Source organism: Lagenorhynchus albirostris, chromosome 15, assembly GCF_949774975.1.
Source record: "Lagenorhynchus albirostris chromosome 15, mLagAlb1.1, whole genome shotgun sequence".
In the NCBI taxonomy this organism is placed as follows: Eukaryota; Metazoa; Chordata; class Mammalia; order Artiodactyla; family Delphinidae; genus Lagenorhynchus; species Lagenorhynchus albirostris.
In genome coordinates this window covers 21,327,570-21,352,967 of record NC_083109.1, presented here as the reverse complement: position 1 = coordinate 21,352,967, position 25,398 = coordinate 21,327,570, and the positions used below count along the sequence as shown (strand labels likewise).

The window sequence follows — 25,398 nt, the reverse complement described above, 5'->3', positions numbered from 1 at the left end:
CGGGGCTTATCTGACCACCGCCACCTACTGCACCACCTACCCCATCAGCCCCAATGGGTCGAATTAAGGAAGCCTGTGATTTTAATCCTCTATTCCAGCTGTTGCTTCGAAACAAATAGCCCCAAATACAGCGTCATCCAGCAACGACCATTTGATAATGTTCACGGATTCTGTGGATCAGGAAATCAGCAGGCACAGTGGGACCAGCGTAGCTTGTCTCTGCTCCATGATGTCTGTACCTCATCTGGGAAGACTCCAAAGCTTGGGGCTAGAGTCATCCGGTGGGATCTCCTCTCATGTCCGTGGCGCCTGAGCTGGGAAGACTGGATGCTCGGCTCAGCCGGGGCTGTTGAGTGGAGCATCTACCCGTGTCCCCTCCATGGGGCTGGGGCTTTGCACAGCTCATCAATGGGTTCCAGAGGGAGCATCTCAAGAGACCAAAGTGGAAGCCGCACAGCCTTTTATGACCTCATCTGGGAAGTTACACAATGTCACTTGCGCTGTTTTCTATTTGTTAGAAGCAAGTAGCCACCCCGCCCACCCAGATTGTAGGGGAGAGTTCACAGACTCCACCTCTAAATGGGTGTGACAGGGCCACATTCCAGAAGAGCAAATGGAATGGAAAATATAACCCGCAGGGCTCCATTTTACAGATGAGAAAATAAGGGTCTCTTTTCTCATAGAAATGGAGTAACTTCCTCAGCGGCAAAATCAGCATGTGACCCAGGGCTTCGCAGACCAGTGCTTGTTCCCCTATGAGTTATGGGAGGGGGATGGCTGGGAAGTCTTCTCTGGCCACACAAAGCAAAGATGAGGGTGCCCACCCAGGCTTGAGCAGAGGACCTGCCCCCTGCTCCTAGAAGCACACACAGGGGAAGGCTGACATCTGACCACCTCCTGTTCATTTTTTCACCACCTCATTCCACAAAGGGTCTGAGTGCAAACAAAAACAAACAAACAAACAAAATCTCACATTAAAAAACAGAAAACATAAATATCCATCAGGAAAGCTCCATGCCAGAGTAGGAAGTAAAATGCAGATGTGCAGGTCATACAGTCATATAAAGTTACTATTTCCAAGTTACATGTTGAACTCTGAGCTTCCTGGTGGCCAAAGAGAAAAGGGAAACTTGAGTAGTTATATGATTTTCAAGGAAACATTCAAGAAGAGCAAAACATGTCTGGATAATTATTCTCAGAGGACATTTTCTACTATAGGAAAACTTTGCTGATCAGTTCTTTTGTTCTCCCCAGATCTGCGAGGTAGTGACCAGTACCGTATCCTCCAAGCTGCAACCTTATTTCCAGACACTGCCAGGTAAGGAGGCTGGGGTAGAAGGGGGAGGGGGTGAGGGACACAGGGAGAGTGTGATGGAGCCAGCAATTTTCCTAGGCAGGCCTGGGCTTGGGTGGGAATGGGTAGCACAGATTATTTTCAAATGGCAATTGGCATCAGATCCCCTATTGGGCCAGGTCCTTGTGGCAGGTCCAGAAGTTTAATGGAAAAGCAGCTCTGCAGGGGCCAAACAACAAATACCTGCAGCTCTCTGGAGCCAGAGATACATAGCTGGCCTGAGATCTGAGGCTGATCGCTTCCCCTCTCAGGGCCTCAGTTTCCATATCTTTAAAATGGGGACAATCTTCTCTTTCCCCAAATGCTTGGTAAATGGTGAAGGGCTGCAGTAGGTGGGGGAGGACCCGTATGGCCAAGTGCTCACCACGTGTCATGTACCCAGCAGAATGGTTTCCTCTCGGCCTCCTAACACCCCACTGAGATCACTGTTTTGTCCCAATTTTACCACCAGGAAATGGAGGCTCAGAAAGGAGCCGAGACTTACCTGAGGTCAAGAGGCAGTAAGAAGCAGAAACAGGATCCCAAGCCTGTGCCCCAAACTGCTGCCTGGGCTGCCTCCCTGTGGAGCCTGGTTTGGCTGGCACATGGCACATGTCCATTTCAGATACATTCCCTTCCCCCAGGCATCGCCCCAGCCCCTCCAGGCACAGGGCCCCTCCTGGGCGTGTTCAGTGCAGTTGCAGTGTCCAGGGTTTGGCCTCACCAGGCAGGAAAAAGATTTTGGCTTGAGTCCCAGCCTTGTCACTCACCAGCTTTGCCATCTTAGACTAGTTACCTTTTCTGAGACTCGGTTTATTCCCCACTAACATGGGAAGGAAGGGCTAAAGGAGAAACCAATATTTATTTAATCCTCATTGATTACTGCTGGGAAACAGAGAAACCACTCAGACCTAAAGCCAGTCTGAGCTCAGCCTGGGATATTATCACTGCTAATAATGATTCCTTCTGGCTTTTGAGTTCCTACCATGTACAGGGCATTGTCAAGGTCACTAGTAGTACCCCATTTTACAAATGAAAAAATGTGGCTCAAAGAAATGAAAGGACTTGTCCAAGGTCACATAGATTTCAATTCAAGCCCAGGTCTTTCTGCTCCTTGACTCTGTTTTAGCCACGTCTCCGGGCTGTTGGAAGAAGGGAGAGAGATGATATCTGTGAATGTGGGGTGTGGGCTCATTTTCCTTTAAGGAGACCTCAGGGAGGGCTCCCTGGAGGAGGTAGGAATGGAATTAGCACTGCAGGTCTTGATTCAACTTTAGGGGATGCTGCCCCTGCATCCCAGGCCCCAAAGATGCCATGGGGAGCCAGTTCATGGTCCATCTTCTTTCCCCCTAGTGACAACCAAAATAGACAACGTGGCTGGGATCGATTACTCTCTAGTTGCACCTCCCAAAGCCACAGCTGATAACCTGGATGTGCTGTTGAAGGTAAGACTTACACCAAGAATCATACACCCTCACACCTTTGCCTCAGACCACCTCCCCCACCAGACTCCCCATCATCCTTGGAGACAGATCTCATGACTCCACCCCTTTCCTATCCATCCTCACTGCTCTCCCCAGTCCACTCTCCTCATCTTCTCCTGGTTCCAGTCCCACTGGCCCTCCAGCTATTCCTGAAATGCGCTGCGACTGCTCCCTCCCCAGGGCCTTTGCACTTGCTGCCCCTTCTAAACAGGAGGCTCTGGCCCAGATATCCACAGAAACTCTCCCTTTCCTCCTTCAAGTCTTTGCTCAAATATCTTCTCCCTAAAGAGGCCCTCCCAGACCACTGTTGCTAAAATAGCGCCCTCCTCTTCCTGCCTTATTTTTCTCAGCAGCACTTAGTACAGACGGTCTTATTTTTCTCAGCAGCACTTAGTACAGACGGTCGCAAGCTTGTCTCCCTCAATGTGATGAAAGAAAAGGGGCTGTGATTGCTTTGTTCTTTTTTTTTATTTAGTTTTGTCTGTGTTGGGTCTTTGTCGCTGCACACGGGCTTTCTCTAGCTGCGGCGAGCGGGGGCTATTCTTCATTGCGGTGCACACACTTCTCATTGCGGTGGCTTCTCTCGTTGCAGAGCACGGGCTCTAGGCACGTGGGCTTCAGTAGTTGTGGCATGCGGGCTCAGTAGTTGTGGCTTGTGGGTTCTAGAGCACAGGCTCAGTAGTTGTGGCACACGGGCTTAATTGCTCCGCGGCATGTGGGATCTTCCCGGGCCAAGGCTCGAACCTGTGTCTCCTGCATTGGCAGGCGGATTCTTAACCACTGTGCCACGAGGGAAGCCCGCTTTATTCTTTACTGTATGTGTAGCACCTAAAACTATGCTTGGCATATAATAGGTGCTCAGTAAATATGTATTGGACGGATGGATGGATGGATGGATAGATGGAGTTAGTTTCATTTCATGCCACTTTCCCCCTCATTCCCCAGCCTCCAACCAAACTCACTGGCCTTGCACTTCCTCAGCACATCCAGCTAGTTCCCACCTCAGGGCCTTCGTCCTGTCCATTCCCTCTGCCTGGACTCCCCTCTTTCCCATGCCCTCCTCTACCCCACTGGCTTCTTCTTATCCTCCAGTGGATGTGGGCTGGGTTGTCGCTCCCCGAGCAGCCTTCTCGGACCTCCTCAGCTGGAATAAGTCCCACTCCCTGAATCCCCTCCGGATGTACCTCAGTCCCTCCACAATCGGTGATTGGCTTGTTTGTTTACTATTTACTTGTTTGTTCTAAAACACATTTGATGTCAAAACGAAAATGTAGAAAACACAAAAGAGCAGAGAAATAAATAGGAGGGAAGGAAGGGAGGAAGGAAGGGAAGAAGGAAAGAGAGATTACCCTAATATTACAACTCAGAGATATGCACTGTTGACACACAAGTTACAGTCTCCCAACCCTCCAATCCTTGTCTCTGCTGAGACACAAGAAATTACACACACACACACACACACACACACACAGACATGCGTAACAGAGGCAGAAACAAATACACATAAAAACCACATATATAGACGTAGAAGTACATACACGCACATGCATGTATACGTCATATTTTACATTCTGTTTTACAACTTTTAAAACCAGAACAGTATAATGTGAACATCTATCAATGAAATGTCCTCCCGTAGCCCTTTTACTGGCTCTTGGGTCTCTCAGTGGACAGCTTGTGGTAAGGTATGTGGACAGTGCCCCCTCCTGGGGTGTCTGTGCTCTCTCCATTTCTCCCACAAGTTGAACCAGAGCTGCCTCGAATATCCTTATAGCTGGATCTCTGCCCATCTTTGACTATTTCCTAGAAGTGAAATTGCTGGACCAAGTAGTATAGTTTTTTTAAAAATCTAAGTGATACGATGGAATAAAAGATTAAAACAATTCCTATTTATCCCTAGCAAATGAGAATGTCCTGTTTATTGCCCCCTATCCCCACTCGGGGCTCCTGCCCAGAGGTAATGGCTGTCAGCCGTGGAGGGTATTAGCCCTCCGGTCCCCCGGTCCTAAGCATGTATGTGAAAGCCCATCTAGTTTTGCTGAGAATCTGTTTGCATGTAGGAATACACACTGTTCTTCACTTGCTTTTCTCACCTAATGATATACATTAGAGCCGGTTCCTCTTTGGTACATAGGTCCACCTGTTTTTTTAATTTTTGTCTTTTATGTTTTGTTTTTTTGTCTTTTTTTTACACCTGATATTTTTAAGAGTTGCATATGGTATTTATTCTATAATATGAGTGTCACAGTCATTAACTGTAAATAATGAAATGATCCAAAAGTACAGAGAATATTGCACCTTCTCACGTACCCACAACCCAGATTTCAGACATGTTACATATTTTGTCATAGTCACCTCTGATTTTTTTGAAATGAAACATTGTAGAAATAAATAGCTGAGGCCCCCTTGGGGACCCTCTACCCTCCAGGGAATCACACGGATGACGTCCCTGTGTGTCCTTCTTGCCTGTGTGTGTCAATAATGCGTATATAGTATGTTTTATAGGCCTTTAAATTTTACATAAATGGCATTCTAACATATGTATCCATCTACAATTTGCTTTTTTATAACTCAACATTCTTGTTTCTTTAGCTCAATAAGTGATCTGTTTTTGCAACGTGTTGCCAAATTGCTCTTCAGAAACATAAACGTATAATCCCCAGCAGCATGTGAATGCTTTCACCAAAAACTGGGTAGTATGAGCTTGAAATACACACACACTTAAATCAGTTTACCGGTCTCTGGAAAATTTTGCTAATTTGTTAGATGAAAACAAACAAACAGAACCTCCCTGTTCTCTTAGGAGAATTTCTGCGTTTCTTTGCGAGGTTGAGGCAGAGCCAACGGCGTGGTTGGGCGTGTGCTTGCTGGACTCTGGCTGCCCAGGTTCAGTTCCTGACTCTGCCACTTACCCTTCTGAGTGACCTTGGGCAAGTCACTTCACCTTCCTGAGTGTCCTCTCCCGTAAAATGAGTATAATCTCACCTACCTCACCGTGTTGGTGGGAAAAGCACTTAGAACGTAGCCCCAGGAGGAGATGCTATTGTTAGTTTCTGGCCATGGCTTTCTCCTCTGTGAATACGTGATTGGTATCCTTAGCTCAGTCTTTCTTGGACTGGAGACATCAAATTGTAGTTCCTGAAGGATGCCCAGGCTCACTCTGCCACCTCCTCCCCCAGGGGGAGTTTTTCAGGCTGGCCCACCGCAGGCCCCCTCCCTTTGCCCCGCCGGCGCTGACCCTTCCCAACGACCACGACCGCATGGTGTACCTGGGCATCTCCGAATATCTTTTCAACACGGCCGGGCTCGTGTATCAAGAGGCTGGAGTCCTGAATTTCACCCTCAGCGATGACACGGTAAGGCCAGGTGGGCTCAGAGTGCAGTAGACGGTCTGGATCTGAGTCTTGGTTCACAGTTGGGGAGATCAAGGTCTGGACTCTAGAGTCAGCCAGACCTGAGTTCAAATCCCGGCTCCCCTCTTTTCCAGCTGGGTGACCTTAGGTGGTTATTCAGCCTCTCAGAAGCTCGGTTTCCTCTATTTCCTCCAAAGGGTGTAATGAGGGTTAAATGGGATATGAGTGCTTGTGCAGCCCCAGCACGGGTTGGGTTAGCAGCACGGAGGAAGCCCTCTGAATACTAACAGTAACAGCCAACGTTGACTGAGTACTTGCCATGTGTTGGTCTGTAATCCAGCCTTATCATCATATCACCGTTATCGTCACCATCCTCGTTGTATATTTGTGGCTGAGTCCTGCTCTGGGCCTCAGTTTACCCATCTGTAAAATGAGGAAACGACCATCTTCTCCAGAGTCTAGGGGCAACCTGATCCCACCCTGGTCACCACCCGCACAGGGTTCCTCCTACGCTGCTCCCTGAAGAGATGCCACATCCTCCTTCTCTGTAGAGGCACCAAAGGGATGCTGACCCCCACATGTCCCCCTGTGGAAATAAAGAACAGCCACCCGAAGGAGAACTCTTCAGGGCAAGGGAGTCAACCTCTATCATTTGCGTTTGGCAGAGAATCGAAGGCAGACAGGGGGCAGGAAAGCTTTGTAGTGAAAAAAAGGGAGGGCTTCAGGTAGGCTCTTATGGAGGTCGTCGGTGCGGGGAAGCTGGAGGTGGGCTAACGTGCGCATGGGCCGGGCAGCCTATGGAATTGGTTTGAGCAGCATATTTGACTTTTTCAATGCAAAAAATAGGGAAGCTGGCAGTCACTGATCATGCCCTGACCCTTCTGGGTCGGCATTCTGTTGTCATATGTGGTCTGGCCATGGTCTGTTTGTATGTTCAGCCTCTCACCCCTCATATGGAATTTGCCACCCAATCTATAACATAATCTTCCAAGATCCTTTTCTCTTCTTCTCTCACTACAGTTACCAAAGGAATCCAAGTTCCTCCTGACAACAAAATCCTTTGGAACCCTCCTACCCCAGGTGAGAAAGGATCTGCTCCCCTTTAGTCAGCTCGGTGAGGAGGCCTGGGGGAGCTAAGTAGGACAGGGCTCTGCTGAGCGGCCTGCCGAGAGCGCCCCTCTCCAGATCCAGAGGCAGCCCAGCCCGAGAGTATGGAAAGAGCTGCGTGCAGCCCATCCCCGGTACAGAGAAAGGCTCCAGGCACCCACGTGATCAGGTGTGAGGGTAGATGCTGAGGGCTCATCCGTTCAACAAATATCCATTGAGTGCCCACCACCTTTCTGGGGCCCTGTGCTGGGCATCTAGCAAAACAGACCGTATCCCTGCCCTCCTGGAGCTCCAGTCCAGTGGAGAGAGAAAATTATCGTTAGAAACCCAAAACAATAAAAAAGAAAATGCAGCCTGTGATAAGTGAAGCCAACACTAATTGGCTGAAGTTGATGAGGTCACTTCAGACAAGGCAGCGGGGGAAGGCCTCTCAGTCTGCTTGGGCGGCCATAAGGAAATGCCACAGACCAGCTGGCTTAAACAACAGAAATTTATTTCTCACAGTTTTGGAGGCCAAGAAGTCCAAGATCAAGGTGCCAGCAGATTCGGTGTTTGGTGAGGGCTCTCTTCCTGGCTTGTAGACGGCTGCCTTCTTGCTGTGTCCTCAGATGGCCTTTCCTCTGAGCTCATGGAGAAAGAGCAAGAAAGCTCTGGTGTCTCTTCTTATTAGGACAGTAATCCTGTTGGACCAGGCCCCAGTCTGATGACCTCATTTAATCTTAATTACTTCCTTAGGGCCCCACCTCCAAATACAGCCACACTGTGGATTAGGGCTTCAGTATATGAATTTGCGGGGGATGGTGGGGGGCAGGGAGACACAAACTTTCAGTCCATAATGGCCTCTTCAGGGGTGGTACTTCCAGAAATTTTTATACAGGAGGTACTGGTGTAGAGGAGGTGTGACTGGTAGGGGGCCAGGGGAATTGTCTTGAGGCTTCATTTGCATAACAATAGCATTCTCTTTACTCAGACTGTGAATTTACCTGGGGGAGGATTGGAGGCTAGCTGAGATGGGGGTGTTGCCAAAGCTCTCCTCTGTTCCCCCTTGAAGCCACCACTGCTCTCTAGACTTGGAGGAAGGAAAAGAGCGAAGCTAGGGGAGAATACAGGACAAGCATTCAGGGTGAGGGAACAGAGAGTGCAAAGGGTTTTAGATGGGAAGAGAGCAGGTCATATTTGAGGAAGAGAAGTCCCTTGTGGAGTTAAAGGGCGAGGGGTAGAAGCATGGGGCGTGAGGTTGGCAGGGTACCAAGTGCTGAATTATGCAGTCTTTACGATTTATTCCAAAAGCAATGGGAAGACATTGGTGGTGTTTATGCAGGACCAGGACAAGATTGGATTTAGAAACATTTTAATAAAATTGCCCCTTGTGTTGGTTGTCCCTGCTGGGGGCTGCAGGTGGCTAAGATGTTCCCCGACATGAAGATGCAACTCCTCATCTGGGCCTCCTCCCCACCAAACATTGCCGTGTGCCCCACCGGCCTTGACCTCACCTTTGCCCTGGATACCCAGGCTGTTGCTGTCCTCCCAGACTCCTCTTTGGCCCCCCTCTTCCTGCTTGAGATGGTAAGCTGCTCCCGGGTGAGAACAGATGGGGAGCCCTGGACAGGGCCAAGAGCATGGCCCTCAGAGTCAGAGGGACCAGTGTGAATCCTGCCCAGACTCAAACCTGGACTGTGTGTTTCCAGGGCCTGAGACTGGAGCCACTGTCCTACTGCTTCTGACTCCTACCGGCATTCATTCATTCCGTTGTTCGTTCCGTCGTTGGCTTGAAATATGCGTACTATTTCCAATTCATTCACTTGTATCTTTGGTCATTCAATTATGCATTTGTGGATTTGTTCATTCATTTATTCATTCATTTATTCACTTGACTGCTATCTTGAAATAGACTATATCTTTGCTGGTTCATACATACATGCATCTATTCCGTTATTCATTTACTTATACCTTTGTTCAATTGATCATTCATTTGTATATTTGTTCATTCATTCCTTTATCATTTATTCACCCATGCATATCTTTATTCTGTCCTTTGTCAGTTTAATCCTCCACTTATTCAAGTATTTATTCCATGATTGACTTGTGCATTCATTCATTTGTTCGCTCTGTCACACCGCAAACATTTGGTGGTACCCACTCTGGCAGTTGAAGGCGAGGGCCAGATTCTCCCCACCAGGAGGTACTCAGGTCTGCCCAGTCTCAGGCTGAGGCCCATTTTCCCCACTTTGCAGATTCAGTGGGTTCTGGGGGGTTGCCCAAGGCCACACAGACAGTGGGCAGGAAAGCTGAGGTTGGGAATCTTGGTTTCCTGACTCAGTAAACATTCGTTGTGTGAATGAATGAATGAATGTCTGTGGGAATAGGGCTGGCCTGGACTCCAGCCCCACAGCCTGTCTCCCACAGTTCACGGGAGTGGCCTGGGAACGCTGAAATGGTCTCAGAAGCAGGGGGAGAAAATGGTAATTGGTTGACAAGCCGGGACTCATCAACAAGCACAAGGTTTGCAAAAGGAAGAGTCCTCTCCTCCGTGGGTCCCGCAGGCGGGCTCCTCTGCCGAGCCTTTGTGAAGCTTACCTTCCGGTCTTGGAGGCTTCGCAGAGTCCCCAGCCCCTGGGTCAGGGGCCTTCACTTCCTGAATTGTCTCTTTGCAGTACGTGAACGTTTCTGCGGATATTGGTGCCAGGTCAGACAGGCTTGTTGGAGAGCTCAAGTTGGACAAGTAAGTGGGCCTGTGGGCACGCGAGGAGGGGACTGCCCATCTGTTCTTGGTGCCCGTGGGCTAGCAATGACCTTACAACGTGCCAAGCTTTCCTGTTCGCCCGTCACATTTAAGCCTCAAACAGCGCATGGTGGGCACCGTATCCGCATTTTGCAGACAGTGAAACTGATGCTCAGAGATGAAGTGACCTGAGACCACACAGTGTAGGGTGACCAACCATCTCGGTTTGTCTGCAGCGTCCCAGTTTTAGCACCGAAAGCCCCGCAGCCCAGGTCACCCCCCACCCCATCCTAGGCCCACTCATGGCTGGGCAGTACCAGCTGATGGATCTGCTCCAGCCCCCAGCCACTCCACATCCCTGGCCTTCCTTGGCACTTGGAAAACACTTCAACTTCTTCACACCCTTCCTTGGGACTTCGTCAGCCAACTCCTGCTGGGAGACTCTGGAATCCGTGCCTGGGTTGGAATCCCAGCAGAGGAGGTTGTGGTTAGGGATGTGGGCTCTGAGGTTGAGCCTGTTGCCTTGGAAGCGCAGCTCACCTTCGGCAAGCACTGAACTCTCCAAACTTCAGTCAGTTTCCCCGGCTGGTAAAATAAGCCCAGTAATTGTTCTTTGCCAACAGCATCATTTTGAAGGTGAAATGAGGTATTAATATGTGTTGCAGTGCTTAGAACACTTCGAGGGATACAATAAGCAAGAGGAAAAGAGAAAGACAGAGGGGCACACAGAAAAAGAAAAAAAAATCAGAAATGAGGGAGAGTCAGAAAGAGACAGAGAGACAGAGAGAGACAAGGGAAGGGAGGGAGAGACGCAGAGAAAGAGAGAGTGAGAGCAAGACAGACAGACAGATGGAGAGACACATTAACAGGAGAGACAGAGAGACACAAAAGGTGGAAAGAGGAGAGAGAGACAAGCAGATACACAGAGATCAAGAGTGAGGGAGACGCACAGAGTCGATGCGGTGACCCCCGCATTCCAACCTGGCATCTACATCTTCATCACTTTCACGCTGTTTAAATTGAGTCGACCCACATTCCTCCCCAGTTCTGCCTTCTCTCTGGCACAGAGCTGTCCTTCTTAACCTTGAGTTTGGCTCCTGAGGTTTACGTGCTGCTTATTTCTCCTGGCATCATTTTGACAAGTGTTACTGCTTTAGAAACATGTGGATTTAATTTTCCTGGAAACACCCATGGGCCGCTCAAGTAGAGGAGCCGGGGAAAATAGAGCTGGGTGACGGCTGAACACAGACTTTCTAAAATATGCAGGGATGGGGGTGGTGAGAGTCCATAGGCAAGTGTTTTCAAACTTTGTAGGGTACTGGAGACAACAAAAGCTTTGACATCAGGGAGACCTGTTTGAAATTCTACTTGGCTGAATGTTAGCTGTGTGACCTTGGGCAGATTGCTTGACTTCTCTGAGCGTCAAGGACCTCACCTGTAAAATGGGAGTGTGATGGCCCTTGGCTCTTGGGTATTACGGGAATTCAATCGGATAAAGCAACCAACATAGCGAATGATAGGGGTTCAATAAATAGCCATTTATTTACCTATTTCCTAGATCATTGTTAAGATGCCATAAAGTCTGCAAATATGGGATTGTTTATTGGCTCAAATAATTGAAAAGTCCAAGGGTTTCAGGCAAGGGTGTATCCAAGTGCTCAAATGATATCCTTACAACTCTGACTCTCTTGATCTCTTGGCTTTACTATCCCTTATGCTGGCTTCATTTCCCAGCAGGCTGTCACCAAGTGATGGCAAAAATTGTTACCAGCATCTCCGTAATTTGCTGGAGAAAAGAGAATACCTCACTTCCAATATTTCCAGCAGAAGTCCTGGGACCAACTCTCATTGGACCAGCACGGGCTAGAAGTCAATCCTTAAAGCAATCACCTTGGCAGGGGAGATAGACTGCCCTTTGGCCAGCCCACCCCAGAACCCAGCATTAATAATGTAGGGAATGGGTGACCGTCCAAAAGGAAAGCAGGGGGCTGTCACCATAGAAAGGGGGAATGGATACAGGATGGGAAAACCAGACAGCATCTACCAGAGTGGGCCCCTTCTCCCCAGCAACTGAACTCTAATATGAGTCAGGCTAATGGTGGTCTCCACTTCCCCCTCCCCTTCTCACAGGCTGCTCCTGGAACTGAAGCACTCGGACATCGGCCCCTTCCCGGTGAGTCTGAGGCCATTGGTGGCTCCTTCCTTCCTCTGATCTTGAGATAACTGTCCTGAGGGCACCTGGGCTCATAGCATCATTTCAACAGACCACTGGTTCATTTGCATATAATTTGCCTGTGAAGTAATGATGCAGGGAGCTTTGTGGGCACAGAGACCCGAGCTGGAATTGCTGCTCCAAGCTTACTAACTGTGGGCCTTGGGCAAGTCCCTTCCCCTCTGTGAACTTCATATCTTCCCCACAAATCAGGGATAATCCTTTCCACCTGAGTTAGTGTGGTGAGTTTTAAATGGGATTAAATGTGCACAGTCAGGTACAGAAAATCTGCTCAACAGATGTTTGTTGAATAAACGAGTTAATTACTTTATTGAGTACCTACTATGTGGCAGGCACTGTTCCCCAGGTGTGGGAATGTGCTGATGAATTAGATAAGAAGTGACTTCTTCTAGAACCTACATTGTAGTAGAGAAACAGACAATAAGAAATGAAGAAGATCATTTCAGTCAAGATCAATGCTAGGAAAAACTAAGTGGAGGTGGGGTAGAAAGTGATGGGGGAGGTTAAGGGTTAGACCGTGTGATCAGGGAAAGCTTCTCTGGGGAGGTGATATTTGGGCTGAAGGAGCCTGCAAGGTGAAGATCTGTTGCAGGCAGAGGGAACAGCAGGGGAAAAGGCCCTGTGGTCAAACAAGCTTGGCATGTTTGGGGAATGCAGAGAAGCAGTGTGGCTGGAAAAAGCAAGTAGGGGCTGTAGAGAGGCAGGCAGGGGCTGGCTCGCCTGAGCTTTCTGGACTAGAACAGGTTGTGTTCAAAGGGCAGCGAGAAGCTGGTGAACGTTTCATGCATGGAGTGACATGATCTGATGTATACTTTATAAAAGATGCCTCTGGCTGGGATGGGGGGAATCGATTACGGGGGACGAGAATCAGACCATGTGGATCGTTGGGGAGGCAGGTGCATTTGCCCATGTGAGAGATGATGGAGGCTGGGTCTAGGCCAGGAAGAAGGAGAAAGATGGTGGATTGGAGACACACTTTGGAAGTAGAATTAGAACTTGGTGAGAGATTTGATGTGTGTGGTGGGGGGAAAGGCAATGAAGAATGACTCCTAGATGTTTGGCTTGAGCAGCTGGGCGAATGAATGGCAGAGTCACTTAGAGATTGAGTAGGGCAGGTGGGAGGGAGACGACAGGTGTCTTGCCAGCCCAAGTAGATGATTCCACTACCCGGAGTCACAGACTGTCATCAAATAGACTCACCCCTGCTGCTCTCCCATCACCACCCTCTGGCACTGGTGGGGAGTTGCCCGTGTAGATAGCAGGTCAAGTGTAGTTCCACAGCCGACCTGAAGGAGCATCACTCTTGTGGCTTCCATTAGAAGCCACAGTGTGCTAATTCTGTCCACAGCACTTTACTGCACATGGCCCGAATCTTCCAGAGAGCCTCTTGCTAAACCTCTGGAGAACATTTCCTTAGATCTCTGAGATGCCCCCCAAGATTTCTGCTGAGTGGGTACCTTATAAACCACCCAGCCCTGAAGTCAGTCCCAACATCCCCTCCAAATCCAATGGAAATCCAGCCAGCCATTTCCATCTCATAAGATTACAACAAACAGAAGGACCCAAAGCAACCTCATTGTATTTTCATGGATTTACTGGTGCCAAGGCTCTCATGGTGGCAGCTGGACTCAGTCGGTCACTAACTTCTGCTTCCGCAGAAAATAAAAATTTAAAGTTCCCAGATTCATGAGAAGAAGGGAACCACATTTGATGAACCCAGGGAACTACAGTCTGGGGAAGGAAACTCAATTGTTCTAGAAACAAAAATGTACATATTTACAAGGTGTAAATATCACCACTACAGGCGATCATCGTGAGGGTGTTACATTATTTTTGAATTTTTTAAATTATAGCAAAAGCAAAACATATACATTATAGAAGAGTCAGAACCTACAGATTTGCAAAACAAACAAACAAAAACTAAAAACCATTCCTGGTTTCACCACTTAATTAATAATTTGGAGTACATCCTTCCTGACTTTTTTCTATGCATATTTAATAACAGAATGGAATTACATGGTTTCTATAGCCTACTTTTTCTTTATTTTTACATGTTTATTGGAGTATAGTTGATTTACAATGCTGTATTAGTTTCTGCTGTACAGCAAAGTGAATCAGTTATACATTAGCCTGCTTTTTCCTACTCAAAAATATAGCACGAAAAATTTGTGCTGATAATTACATTTCTACAATATCATTTTTAATAGGTACATAGTATCTCTTAGTATCAAAGTACCACCATGTTCCCCAGATGATTCCCCAATTGTTGGACATGTAGGTTGCTGTTAATTTATTGTTTTGGTTCTATCTATCGCACTACTTCATTTCCTTAGGATAAATGCCTTAGAGGCATGTTTGCTGGCCCACCACGCACACACATTTTTAAAGGCTTTGGATGAACATTGCCGAATAGCCCTCCAAAAGTTTGAACTAGTTTGCTCTCTAGCCCAGTGTCAGAGCAGGTGCATTTTCTTATGCAAAGTTTTTCACATTTAAATACTCTGTGACGACCTTCCTTACCTCAGCCTTGCCCCCTACAGTCTAGAAAGTGATTTGCATCTGGAACTTTTAAAGCAAAAGGGGTCACTTTGGTGACCTTGATCGAGCTGCAGAGTTTTCGCGTCACCCCTGTGTCCGTCTCTCAGCGGTTTTCCCAGCTGTGAGGTTGCCCTGGGTGGGAGGCAGGGTGACGGAGGACAGCTGATGCTACAGTGCCCTGTGTCCCATCATCCTCGTGACCCCCAGGTTGAATTGCTGCAGACTATCATGAACTACGTTGTGCCCACTGTCGTGATTCCCAAGATTAACGGTAAGGAGTTTTGGAGAAAGGATTGATTTTCAGTCCTGGGGAAGAGGCGGGGTGGGGGTGGGGTTCGGTCCTGAAACCACCCAATACCCAGCCCCAGCTGTGGTAGCTGGAGGTGGTGCCCTCAGATGAGCCTCAAATGGCATCTGACCCAGAAAAGGGATGGGAAAAACGGTTGAGTTCCTCCCGTGTGCCCATCCAGCCTTTGAGACAGCCCCTAAGACAGGGGATGGCAACGGCGTCAGTTTTCATAGGAGGAAATGGGAGATCAGAGAAGTTAAGTGATTGTTCCAGGTCACAGAGAAGGTGAGAGATGGAACTGGGATTTGATCCCAGCCCTGAAGCCAGAGCCCTAGGTCTTTTTCCACCTCTGAGAGAGAAGGACCAAGGAAGGAGGGCGAACCTGGGCTAACGCTTCCACTCAGCTCACTCACTGGCGAAACCCCTGACCTTTGCAGAGCCAGGGGCAAGGGCACGAATAGAGGCCCCCGTGCTGTGTAACTAGAACACTTGGAAATTGTAAATGAAGACAACCAATTATTACATATAGTCTCTGGCTTCTCCTCCTACCTTGACAAATGCAGCTTCGTAATGACCTGAGGGACCAGGTTGGAGTTTAGAATTCTCCAGAGTTTCACAGCAGAATGTGGCGGGATGGGGGGGCTGGACCACAGCCCGTTTCCAGTTTCATCCTAAACGTGGAGGGGCTTCGTGTGCCTATCCATCACATGTCCCCGGGGGGCCTGCACAGCCCAGCAAGCAGCCGCTCTGGCCGTCACTCGGGCTGGGTGTGCACCAGCAGTGCCGGCACCCTCAGGAGGGTGGTCTTGGGGCTGAGGGGGCGGGAATTCACCAGTCCTGGGTGCTCAGAGCACGGTGGAGGAGAGAGTGGGAGATTCCAGGCAGCCTCTTCACAGGTTTCTTCCCAGAGCCGGGCCAGGGCGGCCGGGCTGTCTGTCTCAGATCCTTGCCGCTCCCTCCACCTCCCTCTTCCCTACAGAGGAAGTCCCTTAACCTTAACCTCTACCTTAACCTCCAATGCAGAGAAGCTGCAGAAAGGCTTCCCTCTCCCGCTGCCCGCCTCCATCCAGCTCTTCAACCTGATGCTTCAGCCACACCAGGTGAGTCCCCAAGCTCTCCTTCGCCAAATCTCCCAGCACAATAGCCACCTTCCTCCACGTCAGCTCTGGATCAAGTGCTTTCTACCCTTTCAATAATCCCAGAGGGTGGGCGCTGTTACTGAACAGAGAACAGAGGCTAAGACTCAGAAAAGCCACATGGCCATTACATGAAGTCCAAAGTCAAAGCCAGGTCCCTGCTTTTAACCATAGGCTGCACCACTCCCACCCTCCCCTTGGTAAAAATGGAACTCACGTGGTGGCCCCAAAGCCTCTTTTATAAGGTGGATGCACTTAAATACTTGACAAGTAGGTGTCGCGTGCCTTCCTTTGCATCCAGCATCCTTCTAGGCCCTGGGGTATAAAGCGCAGGGCCTGGCAGATACCGTAATGGACGGCCTCCTCTTTCCTTTCCCTCACCCTGACCCCCTGACAGCCTCTGACACTATTTTCCCCATCCATGGAATGCTTTCTTCTCCTAGCTTTGAAGATTCCCTCTCCTGGTTTTCCAGCCACCTCTCACTGGGCTGTTTGGTCTCCTTTGCTGGTTCCTCCTTCCCCTACCAGTGGGAGTTCTCCAGGGTTCCTGCCCCGGCCTCCGCCCTTCCCCCGCTATTGCTTTCCCTGGTCACTTTCATCAGCTCAGGCTCAACAGCTACCTTTGTGCCGCCCAGTGACCCGGCCGTGCTTCCAGTCTCTTCTACGTGCCCAAAGTGTACGTATGCTGGTTTCCTCGTGCCTCCATCCTTAAACCCACTGTGTCCCAACACGGCTGATAACTCTGCAAGGAAACCGTCACCCGCTCTTACATTCCTTACCGCTGTCCATGGCTTCCTGATGACCTGGTGGCCCTCCTGGGAAACCTCTGCCCAGCTTCCTCCCTCTCCCTCACCCCCAACATCCATCCCATCAATCCCTGATTCTTTCAACTTAATGGGAGAACTACCAGGGCTAAGAGACAGTAGAGAAATAGCTGAGTGAGCAGAGGAAACACATTCCCCATGTTCCCTACATGTTACCAAGTTCATCCTTAAAATAAAAAAATGACCCCATAGGCACAATTTAATTCCTTCATTTCTGAAAATTCTGAGTGAAGGGCAGGAAGGAGCAAAAGAGAAGTGGTTTTGCAACTGTGATCGCAAGGAGGGCTCCCTGGAGCTGCCAAGAGGCAGGGATGACAAGTGAAGGCCTTCCCAGCAGCCCAGGGGTCTCCACGTCTGAGAAGAAAACAGCTGGCAGAGAAGCTGCTGACAGATTCACGGGCCGTGGCAGCCACGGATGTGCAGACCACAGGGGTGGGATGCCAGGTGCCCCCCGCCCCACTCACTCCTGCCTTTCTGTCAGCAGACAGGCCTGCACCACTCTCTCCTTCCCGACAGACAGGCTCCCAGAGTTTCCTTCTAAAAACCCAGCATCCCCATATTCACAGATGAGGGGTACACTTCCGGCTGATGACAGCCTTCTCGTCTCTCCTCCAGGATTTCCTCCTGTTCGGTGCAGATGTCCAGTACAGCTGAAGTCCCCATGGGTGCTGGGGGCTGTCAATCACATCAGGAGGTGAGGGGCTGTCAGCACCCTAACCCTGACAGGCCCCATGGAGCACGGGCTGCCTCCCTCCAGGCTTCCCTCTCTAGCTCTTGACTCGGAGACTCTTGCAAACGTCTCTGAACTCAGATTCAGAAATGATCTAAACATGGGAACCTTGTTCCTTGGAAAAGTGTGTGGTGTGTATTTTAGGGATTATGAATTTCTTTCAAGGGCTAAGGCTGCATGGGCTGCATTTCAATTGTAATCACAATATTTCTCTTTGTGCTTCACACAACATTAAAAAAGAAAAATAACAAAAACCCTGTTTTTTCTGTGGAATTCTGTGTGATGGTATGGTTTCTTCTTGTTTTATGTCCATTCATTCGTTCATTGGCTGTACGCAGTGTGCCCAAGATACAATCACCTCTTTTTAGTTCTCTAATTCATTTCTTGAGCCCCCCACATGCTTTCCTTAGCAGAAACTCCCACTGTCCCTTTTTGAGGGCATCCCTCATTCAACAATCCCCAAGAATAATTGGGGTTTACTTAGTCCAAAGGGAGTGGGTCTTGCTTCCTAATGTCAGGCAGAGGTCTGTAGAGTGGCTCTGTCCATTGGGATGTTGTTCCTGCTACTGCCACATGGCGTCGCTGTTGAACAGTGATTCCGCACCGCCCATTGTCTTCCTGTGCAGTCATCTACCGCGGCTGTTGCTCCTGTCACTACCACGCGGGGTCGCTGTCGGGCGCTTATCCTGCACAGCCCGTTTTCTCTGCCCCACACTTGGGCTCCACCTTGATGGCTCTCTTAGTCCATGCTTTCCTGCCCAGCCATTGGGCCCAAAGCAGAACACTGAGTCAGGGGACAGAGCCCTTTGGAGTTTTTAGTCAGTCACATTCTCAGCTGCAGTTAACACTTCCCCATGACTCTCCAGGCTGGTATGGAAGCCCGATCACCAGCCCAGACTGTTGTTGGACTCTTGGTGAGTTTCCCCGGGGACTTTGGGCCATTTCCTGTCATGGAACATCAGGTGTGGCTGTCTCAGGTCATTAGATGGAGCCTAATAGCACTGTACTTGAAACTGGTGGAACATTCCTGGAAAGCCTCCTTAGATGTTGACATTTGGTCTGAGACCAGAAAAATGAAGAAGAGTTTGAAGCAGGCAGTGGTGTATGGATGACATGACCAGATTTCGTTTTAAAAATGGTTTTTTTTGTGTGACTTCTGAAAGCATTAGAGGGGCAAGAGTGGAAGAGGGTGGGCACAAATTAGGAGTCTGTTGTCCTTCAGAATTCATCCAGGCTGGTGCTAGTAAAAATGGAGAGAAACACTGCAGTGAGGAAAAGCAGATAAAAGACATTTTTTAATTTTAAAAGAAAAATGTACATGCTTCTGCTAACATCATTGATTCTCTGTTAAATGGAGGTAGAGACTCTGGGGCCCCACAGGGGAAGGGAGGGACATTGATCAAGCACAGCACGTTAATGATTTCATTTAATCCTCACAGCACTTTCCATCCCCCAGGGTGAGATTTGTTCAGTCCTTGTAGATTGAGTCACTCCCTGGATTACACATCTGGTAAGTGGCTGAGCTGGGATTCCTGCCTTTTATGTCATCAGAGCCCGTGCTCTTTCTACTCCTCCCAGATGTCCAAATCTTGCCTGTTTGGGGTTTGGCATATTGAAGGCAGGACTACTGGTTTCAGTTGCCTAGGCAGTGCACTGTAAAAAGGCACCAGGCTGGGGCTTCCCTGGTGGCGCAGTGGTTGAGAGTCCGCCTGCCGATGCAGGGGACACGGGTTCGTGTGAGCCATGGCTGCTGAGCCTGCGCGTCCGGAGCCTGTGCTCCACAATGGGAGAGGCCACAACAGTGAGAGGCCCGCGTAACGCAAAAAAAAAAAAAAAAAAAAAAAAAAAAAGGCACCAGGCTGAGGGAACAAAAACCCTTTCTCTAATTTGTCCTTCAAGAGGGTGCACTTTTTCTGTTGGCCAAAGACTAATGGAGGCACTGAATAGGAACAGAGAAAAGCAGCTTGTTAGGCTGGAAGAGGGCGAATGGAGCACAGCATGGGATGAGGCTGGAAGGCCTTGAAGACTGTTAAAGACTCTGGATTTTGTTCCAAAAAATGAGGGAAGCCATTGGAGAGTTTTAAGCAGGAGAAGGACACAATCTAATTCTCATTTTTTAAAGACCCCTCTGGCTGGGGTGGGAGCATAACAGATAAGTAAGGGGACATAACCCTGCCTTTTCCCACCCTCACTTCATCTCCCATCATTCTCTTTGAAGATGGTCGGCCCCTTCTCACGCCTACCCTCTACTTTCCAAAACATTCAGGCAGCCCGTGCCCCACTTTCTATAGAAAAAAGTACAATTATTTCTTGGATCTAAAGACCTGTGAGTGGGACTTCCCTAGTGGCTCAGTGGTTAAGAATCCACCTGCCAATATAGGGGACATGGGTTCGAGCCCAGGTCCGGGAAGATCCCACATGCCGCGGAGCGGCTGGGCCCGTGCGCCACAACTACTGCATCCCGCATGCCTCGAGTCTGTGCTCCACAACAAAGAGAAGCCACCGCAATGAAAAGTCCGCGCACCACAACAAAGAGTAGCCCCCACTCGCTGCAACTAGAGAAAACCCATGCACAGCAACGAAAAAAAAAAAAGACTAGTGAGTGGAACACAGTGCGCCCTGGAGACCTCTTACTAGTGGCTGAGAAATAGGCAGTTGTTTGGAGGTCTGATGTGAGGGGCATCCCCCCAACACACTCCAAATTATCTGCCACGCTGCCTACAAAACCACTGTTAGAGCGGCTTCTCCCTTCAGGCTAAGCATTGCTCACTCCAAATGATGGCTAATGGGTACAGGGTTTCTTTCGGGGGGGGGGTGCAGAAAATCTTCTAAAATTAGATTACGGTGAGAGTTGCACAACCCTGTGAATATATAGGGCTGGCCAAGAAGTTCGTTCGGCTCTTTCCGTTAAAAACGCGAGCGAATTTTTTGGCCAACCCTATACTAAAACCCATTGAACTGTACACTTGAAGTGGGTGGATGTTATGGTATGTGAAATATGTTGATAAAGATGTTTTAAAAAAAAAGAATTGAGCTGTCCACTGTGCCTAAAAGCTCATCATCAGAGCAGCTTCACTTCTGGTTAAGCATTGCCCACTTGGGGCTCCTTTTGGCAGTGCTCACTTAAATATGAAGGAGGGGTACCCTACAGAGGGAGAGAAGAAGAGGTGTCAACCCAATCCCTCTTGGGCTGCACAACTTTCCGAATGGCACTTAACCTCTCTAATCCTCTATTTCCTCCTCTGAAAAGTAGAGGTAAAACCTTGCCCTCCCCTGTGGCGTGAAGTTGTTGTGAGGAATGAGTGGTACCATTGATGAGCTCATGCCATGTTGGTTAAAAGCAGAAGCTGTGGTCCCAGACACCGTGGATTCAAATCCCTGCTCTGCTGTTTACCAGCTGTGTGACCTTGAGCAATTAAGCCTCTGGCCTTCAATCTTCTCATCTGTAAAATTAGGATCATAATAATACCCATCTCAAAGCGTGGTTATGAGAATCACATCTACGTGAAATCTGTGGTACAGTATCTGACAAGCAGTAATCAAAGTTGGCACTAAATATTAATAAACCCATTAATCCTCACTCTACTGTAAGGACTATATCTGGCTTGCCACAGTTCTCTTCCCAATGCCTGCCGTATGGGCGACACTCAATAAATATTTAGTTTTTAAATGATCTGGGATTTGAACCCAAAACCACTTTGTCATGATTTTCAAAGTATGATCCAGGGCTGCCTGCCTGGATGGGCCTGACCCCAAGAATCAGAACCACTGCCTGGCTAGAAATCTGGGTTCAGTGATAGATTCACCGTGTGGCTGGTCTTCCCCCACCTCGGTCTCAGCCTCCTTTTCTGTAAAAGCAAGGACCCTCTGGACTTCCAGGAAAGGAATCCAATAAAGTGAACTCTGGCAACTATTAAAGAATCTTTTCTTGCTGAGACATTTTCATTTTAACAGAAGCTCCTTAGGGTCCCGAAAGCTATTAAGACCTGTTGAAATGAGGCTATGGCTCAAATTTTAGATGCTGCCAATTGCAGAGGCGGAGAAGGGGTGGAGGGAGACATGGGAGGGTTTTCAAGTTCCTTAGAGTTTCCCCGGGGTGAGAGCCTGTGTATCCTCATGGCCAGCCCTGCTTCAGCAGGTGACATCTCCTGGCATCCCAAGTAGGTGACACAATCTCAAACCACATTGGATCGGCACTGACAGTACTATTTTTTTTTTTCTGTAAATCCACATGCCTCAGGGCTCATGCATGTGTGTGTGTGTGTGTGTGTGTGTTCATGCACACACATCACAGATCTGCAGGTGACTGGGTTGAGAGAGGGGGCAGCCATAGACATCAAACTCCAGAGTGCCTACAGAGCTCCAAAAAGGCAGGTCTTCACGACATCCTTCTCTTCAACTAGAGCCAATGTGCTCAGGAGTGCAGGCACCATCATAGAAAACTGTGCCGAAAATAAGAGTGAACAGAGGTAGAAAATCACTGAGCTTGGAGGGAACTTGAGGCCCACTTAGTCCATTGTTCTCAAAGTACAGTCCAGGATTGCCACCACCTGGAGCTTGTGAGACAAGCAGAGTCTCAGCTACCAAAGGAACGTGATGAATCAGAATTTGTATTTCACAAGATCCCTGGTATATATATACATACCACAACTTCCTTATCCATTCATCCGTTGACGGACTCTTGGGTTGTTTCCATGTCTTGGCTACTGTGAATAATGCTGCAATAAACACTGGGGTGCGGATATCTCTTCAACATCCTGTTTTCATTTCCTTTGCATATATATCCAGAAGTGGAATTGCTGGATCATACAGCAGTTCTATTTTTAATCTTTTGAGGGACTTCCATACTCTTTCCCTAGTGGCTGTACCAATTTACATTCCCACCAACAGTCTACAAGCATTCCCTTATCTCCACATCTGGAATTTGTATATCTATACGCAATGGACTATTATTCAGCCATGAAAAAGGAGGGAATCCTGTCATTTGCAATGACATGGCCCTTGAGGGCATTATGCTAAGCAAAAAAAAAGATAAATATTGTATGATATCATTTATAGGTGGAGTCTAAAAGAGCTGAGCTCGTAAAAATGAGAGTAGAATGGTGATTACTGGGAGCCTGGGGCAGGGGGGAACTGGGGAGATGATATTTAAGGGTCCAAACTTGGAACTAGTAGATAAATAAGTCCTGTAGGTCTAATGCACAGCATCGTGATTACAGACAACAATACTGTATCATAAACTTCAAAGTTGCTAAGGAACTAGATCTTACTTATTCCCACCACAAAAGAGAAATGATAATTGTGTGCTGTGATAGAGGTGTCAGCTAACGCTACAGTGGTGATCATACTACAATATATAAATACATCAAGTCAACACGCTGTACAGCTTAAACTTACCTGTCAATTATATGTCAATGAAAATAAATTTTAAAATAAAATAAATAAATGAGATCCCTGGGATCCCAGGAACACTGTCCTAGTCCAACACCTTCATCTGCATTTGGAGGCAAAGTGAGGATCAGAGAGGGGCATGGTTTACCCCGTGTCACACAGCACATCAGGAGCAGAGCCTAGACAGGGACCCAGGCTTCCTTGCTGCCAGTGCGTCACATGTTCTGGCTCTGTGTTTCGACACACCCTGCTTCCTTCTCTTGGACGCTCTCGGCTCTCTCCTCTGCAAAACCACGTGTGACCTACAAGACCCAAGAGGATCTCACCTCCCCATGGAAGCTGGCCCCCAGAGACATCCTTGGTGGCAGAGTGAGGGTTGCTCTGTACTTTTAGTTCTGTCTCACAGGCTACTGTTCCCGCACAAGACCTGTTCAGACTTTGGAAAAGAATTCAGAGCTCTCCACGAGAGGAAGGCATTTGCTACAAAAGGTCAACAACAGAAGAAATACTCAGTGTACCAACTGTGTCCATCAGGGTCTAGGCAGGAAATCAGAATCCAGCTCAGATGGTTCTCGGGATTCGAATGAAGGGGCTATTTACAGAGCTGGGGGACAGGCTTAAGGAAACCTGTGAAGGATGGGAGGCCCCCAGGAACTAGCCTCCCTAGGCTTGAAGCAGCAAAGAAAGCAGTAGGGGAGTCCCAGCCTGGGGGGGAGATGGGGAGGCTGGAGCCAAGGGTGAGAGGAGTGTCAAGAGTGATGCAACCGCAGCCAGACTTAAAATCCAAAGCAAGGAGGACGCAGGGAGAAGGGCCTGACCCTGCTGTCTTCCTAACCTCCGACCTCCTGCCGTGCTGGCCTTTGGCTGAGCCCAGCTACAGATGAGAAAAGTGAGTCCGCGTGCCCAAGGTCACCCAGTGGGCGAGCCAGGATTCAAAGCCAGGCCACCTGGTCCCAGCATCCATGCCCTTAACCTTTTACTTTTCCCATTTACGTTCATTCACTCAATTATCTACTATGTGCTGCTCAGTATTCCAGGCACTGTGGTTTCCAGATTCTGGGTTTTCCAAATTCTTTTCGAGACTTTTGTAATCAGAACACACTAAACACCGTTCCTGCTAAAAGGGAGAGCGTTTTCTCTGCTGTAGGACTTGATGGTGGGGGAGTGACAGCGGCTTTGGCTTTCGTGGAGATGGATGGACAGACTGGTAGGAGAAAAGTCCAGGGGTTCTGACCAGTGTTGGATTCATGCTGCTCCCAGGGGCCTCTGCTGGGTCCTGGGTCACCAGCAGGGACCTTGACCTGGGGGTGGGCACCTGTGGCGGTGGAGGCCGGGCCTGGGCCCGTGGGGCACGCTGGCCAGCCGGGGAGTTCTAAGGTCCAAAGCTCACTGCTATGGGAACTCCCGCCCCTGCAAACAGCCCCCAGCCTGGACGTTCTCAGACCTCTGCCAGAGGAAGAGTGACATCTGTGTCCCCATGAGGTCCTCACTCTCTAGAATGTCCTCCCTCGTCTCCAAGCTGGAAGGGCCCATGGGAGTCACCTGCTCTGTCCCCCTCATTTTACAGAGGGAAACTTGGGCGCAGGAGGAGACAAGGCTTGCCGAGGGCCCCATGGCCAGGCAGAAGCCAGATCCGAACCTTGGTTTCCCGGCTCCCAGCCCAGGGCCCCTCCCTACCTCCACAGTCAGAGTCCAGGGAGCAGATGCCCCCAGGCACACTGCTGCCAGGCTTTTGTCCTTGTTCTTTGCTGGCCTGGAATGGCTCTTCCAAAGGTCACATCGTCCTCATCCTTAGGGTCCCAGCTCAGCCTGTCACCTCAGAGAAGCCTTCTCTGACCATCGCTTTGGAATGGCATTCCACTGATCCGGGTTCAAACCCCTGCTGGGTGACTATGGCTTAATTACTTCGCCCCTCTGAGCCTCAGTTTTTTCAGCTCAAAACGAGACTTCAACACTCACCGTAATGGGCTGCTGCAGGGCCGAGAGGGGGTGTGTGGCATAACCAGCATGGTGGCCCGCACATAGTAGGCGCTCAATAAATGCTGCTTTCCTGCCAGTTCCCACCCGAAGCTGGAAGGATCATAGGATTCACAAGGCTCAGCCCTGCCCTCAGGCCTCTTGCAGGGGGATTGGGGGGTGGAACACAGGAGCCCAGAAACCTCAGCCTGATGGACAGAAACAACAGGACACAGAGGAGCAGAGAGGCCCCAGTGTGGGCTTCCCTGCGCTCGGCGTGGGAAGTTCTGATCCCAACCCCA

At 49.1% G+C, this 25,398-nt stretch overlaps 1 protein-coding gene across 1 annotated transcript in view; it reads left to right on the top strand.

Moving 5' to 3' along the window:
- The window catches only part of BPI (bactericidal permeability increasing protein), a 29,285-nt gene extending 11,612 nt beyond the window's left edge, over positions 1 to 17,673 (top strand). Inside the window, exons 6-15 of the mRNA XM_060123342.1 lie at positions 1,255 to 1,318; positions 2,687 to 2,778; positions 5,997 to 6,173; positions 7,191 to 7,250; positions 8,676 to 8,843; positions 9,932 to 9,999; positions 12,130 to 12,172; positions 14,978 to 15,041; positions 16,083 to 16,159; positions 17,635 to 17,673. Of these exons, the coding sequence (XP_059979325.1) occupies positions 1,255 to 1,318; positions 2,687 to 2,778; positions 5,997 to 6,173; positions 7,191 to 7,250; positions 8,676 to 8,843; positions 9,932 to 9,999; positions 12,130 to 12,172; positions 14,978 to 15,041; positions 16,083 to 16,159; positions 17,635 to 17,673 (852 nt within the window). The remainder of the gene's footprint in view (positions 1 to 1,254; positions 1,319 to 2,686; positions 2,779 to 5,996; positions 6,174 to 7,190; positions 7,251 to 8,675; positions 8,844 to 9,931; positions 10,000 to 12,129; positions 12,173 to 14,977; positions 15,042 to 16,082; positions 16,160 to 17,634) is intronic.
- The last annotated feature ends 7,725 nt before the right edge of the window (positions 17,674 to 25,398 follow it).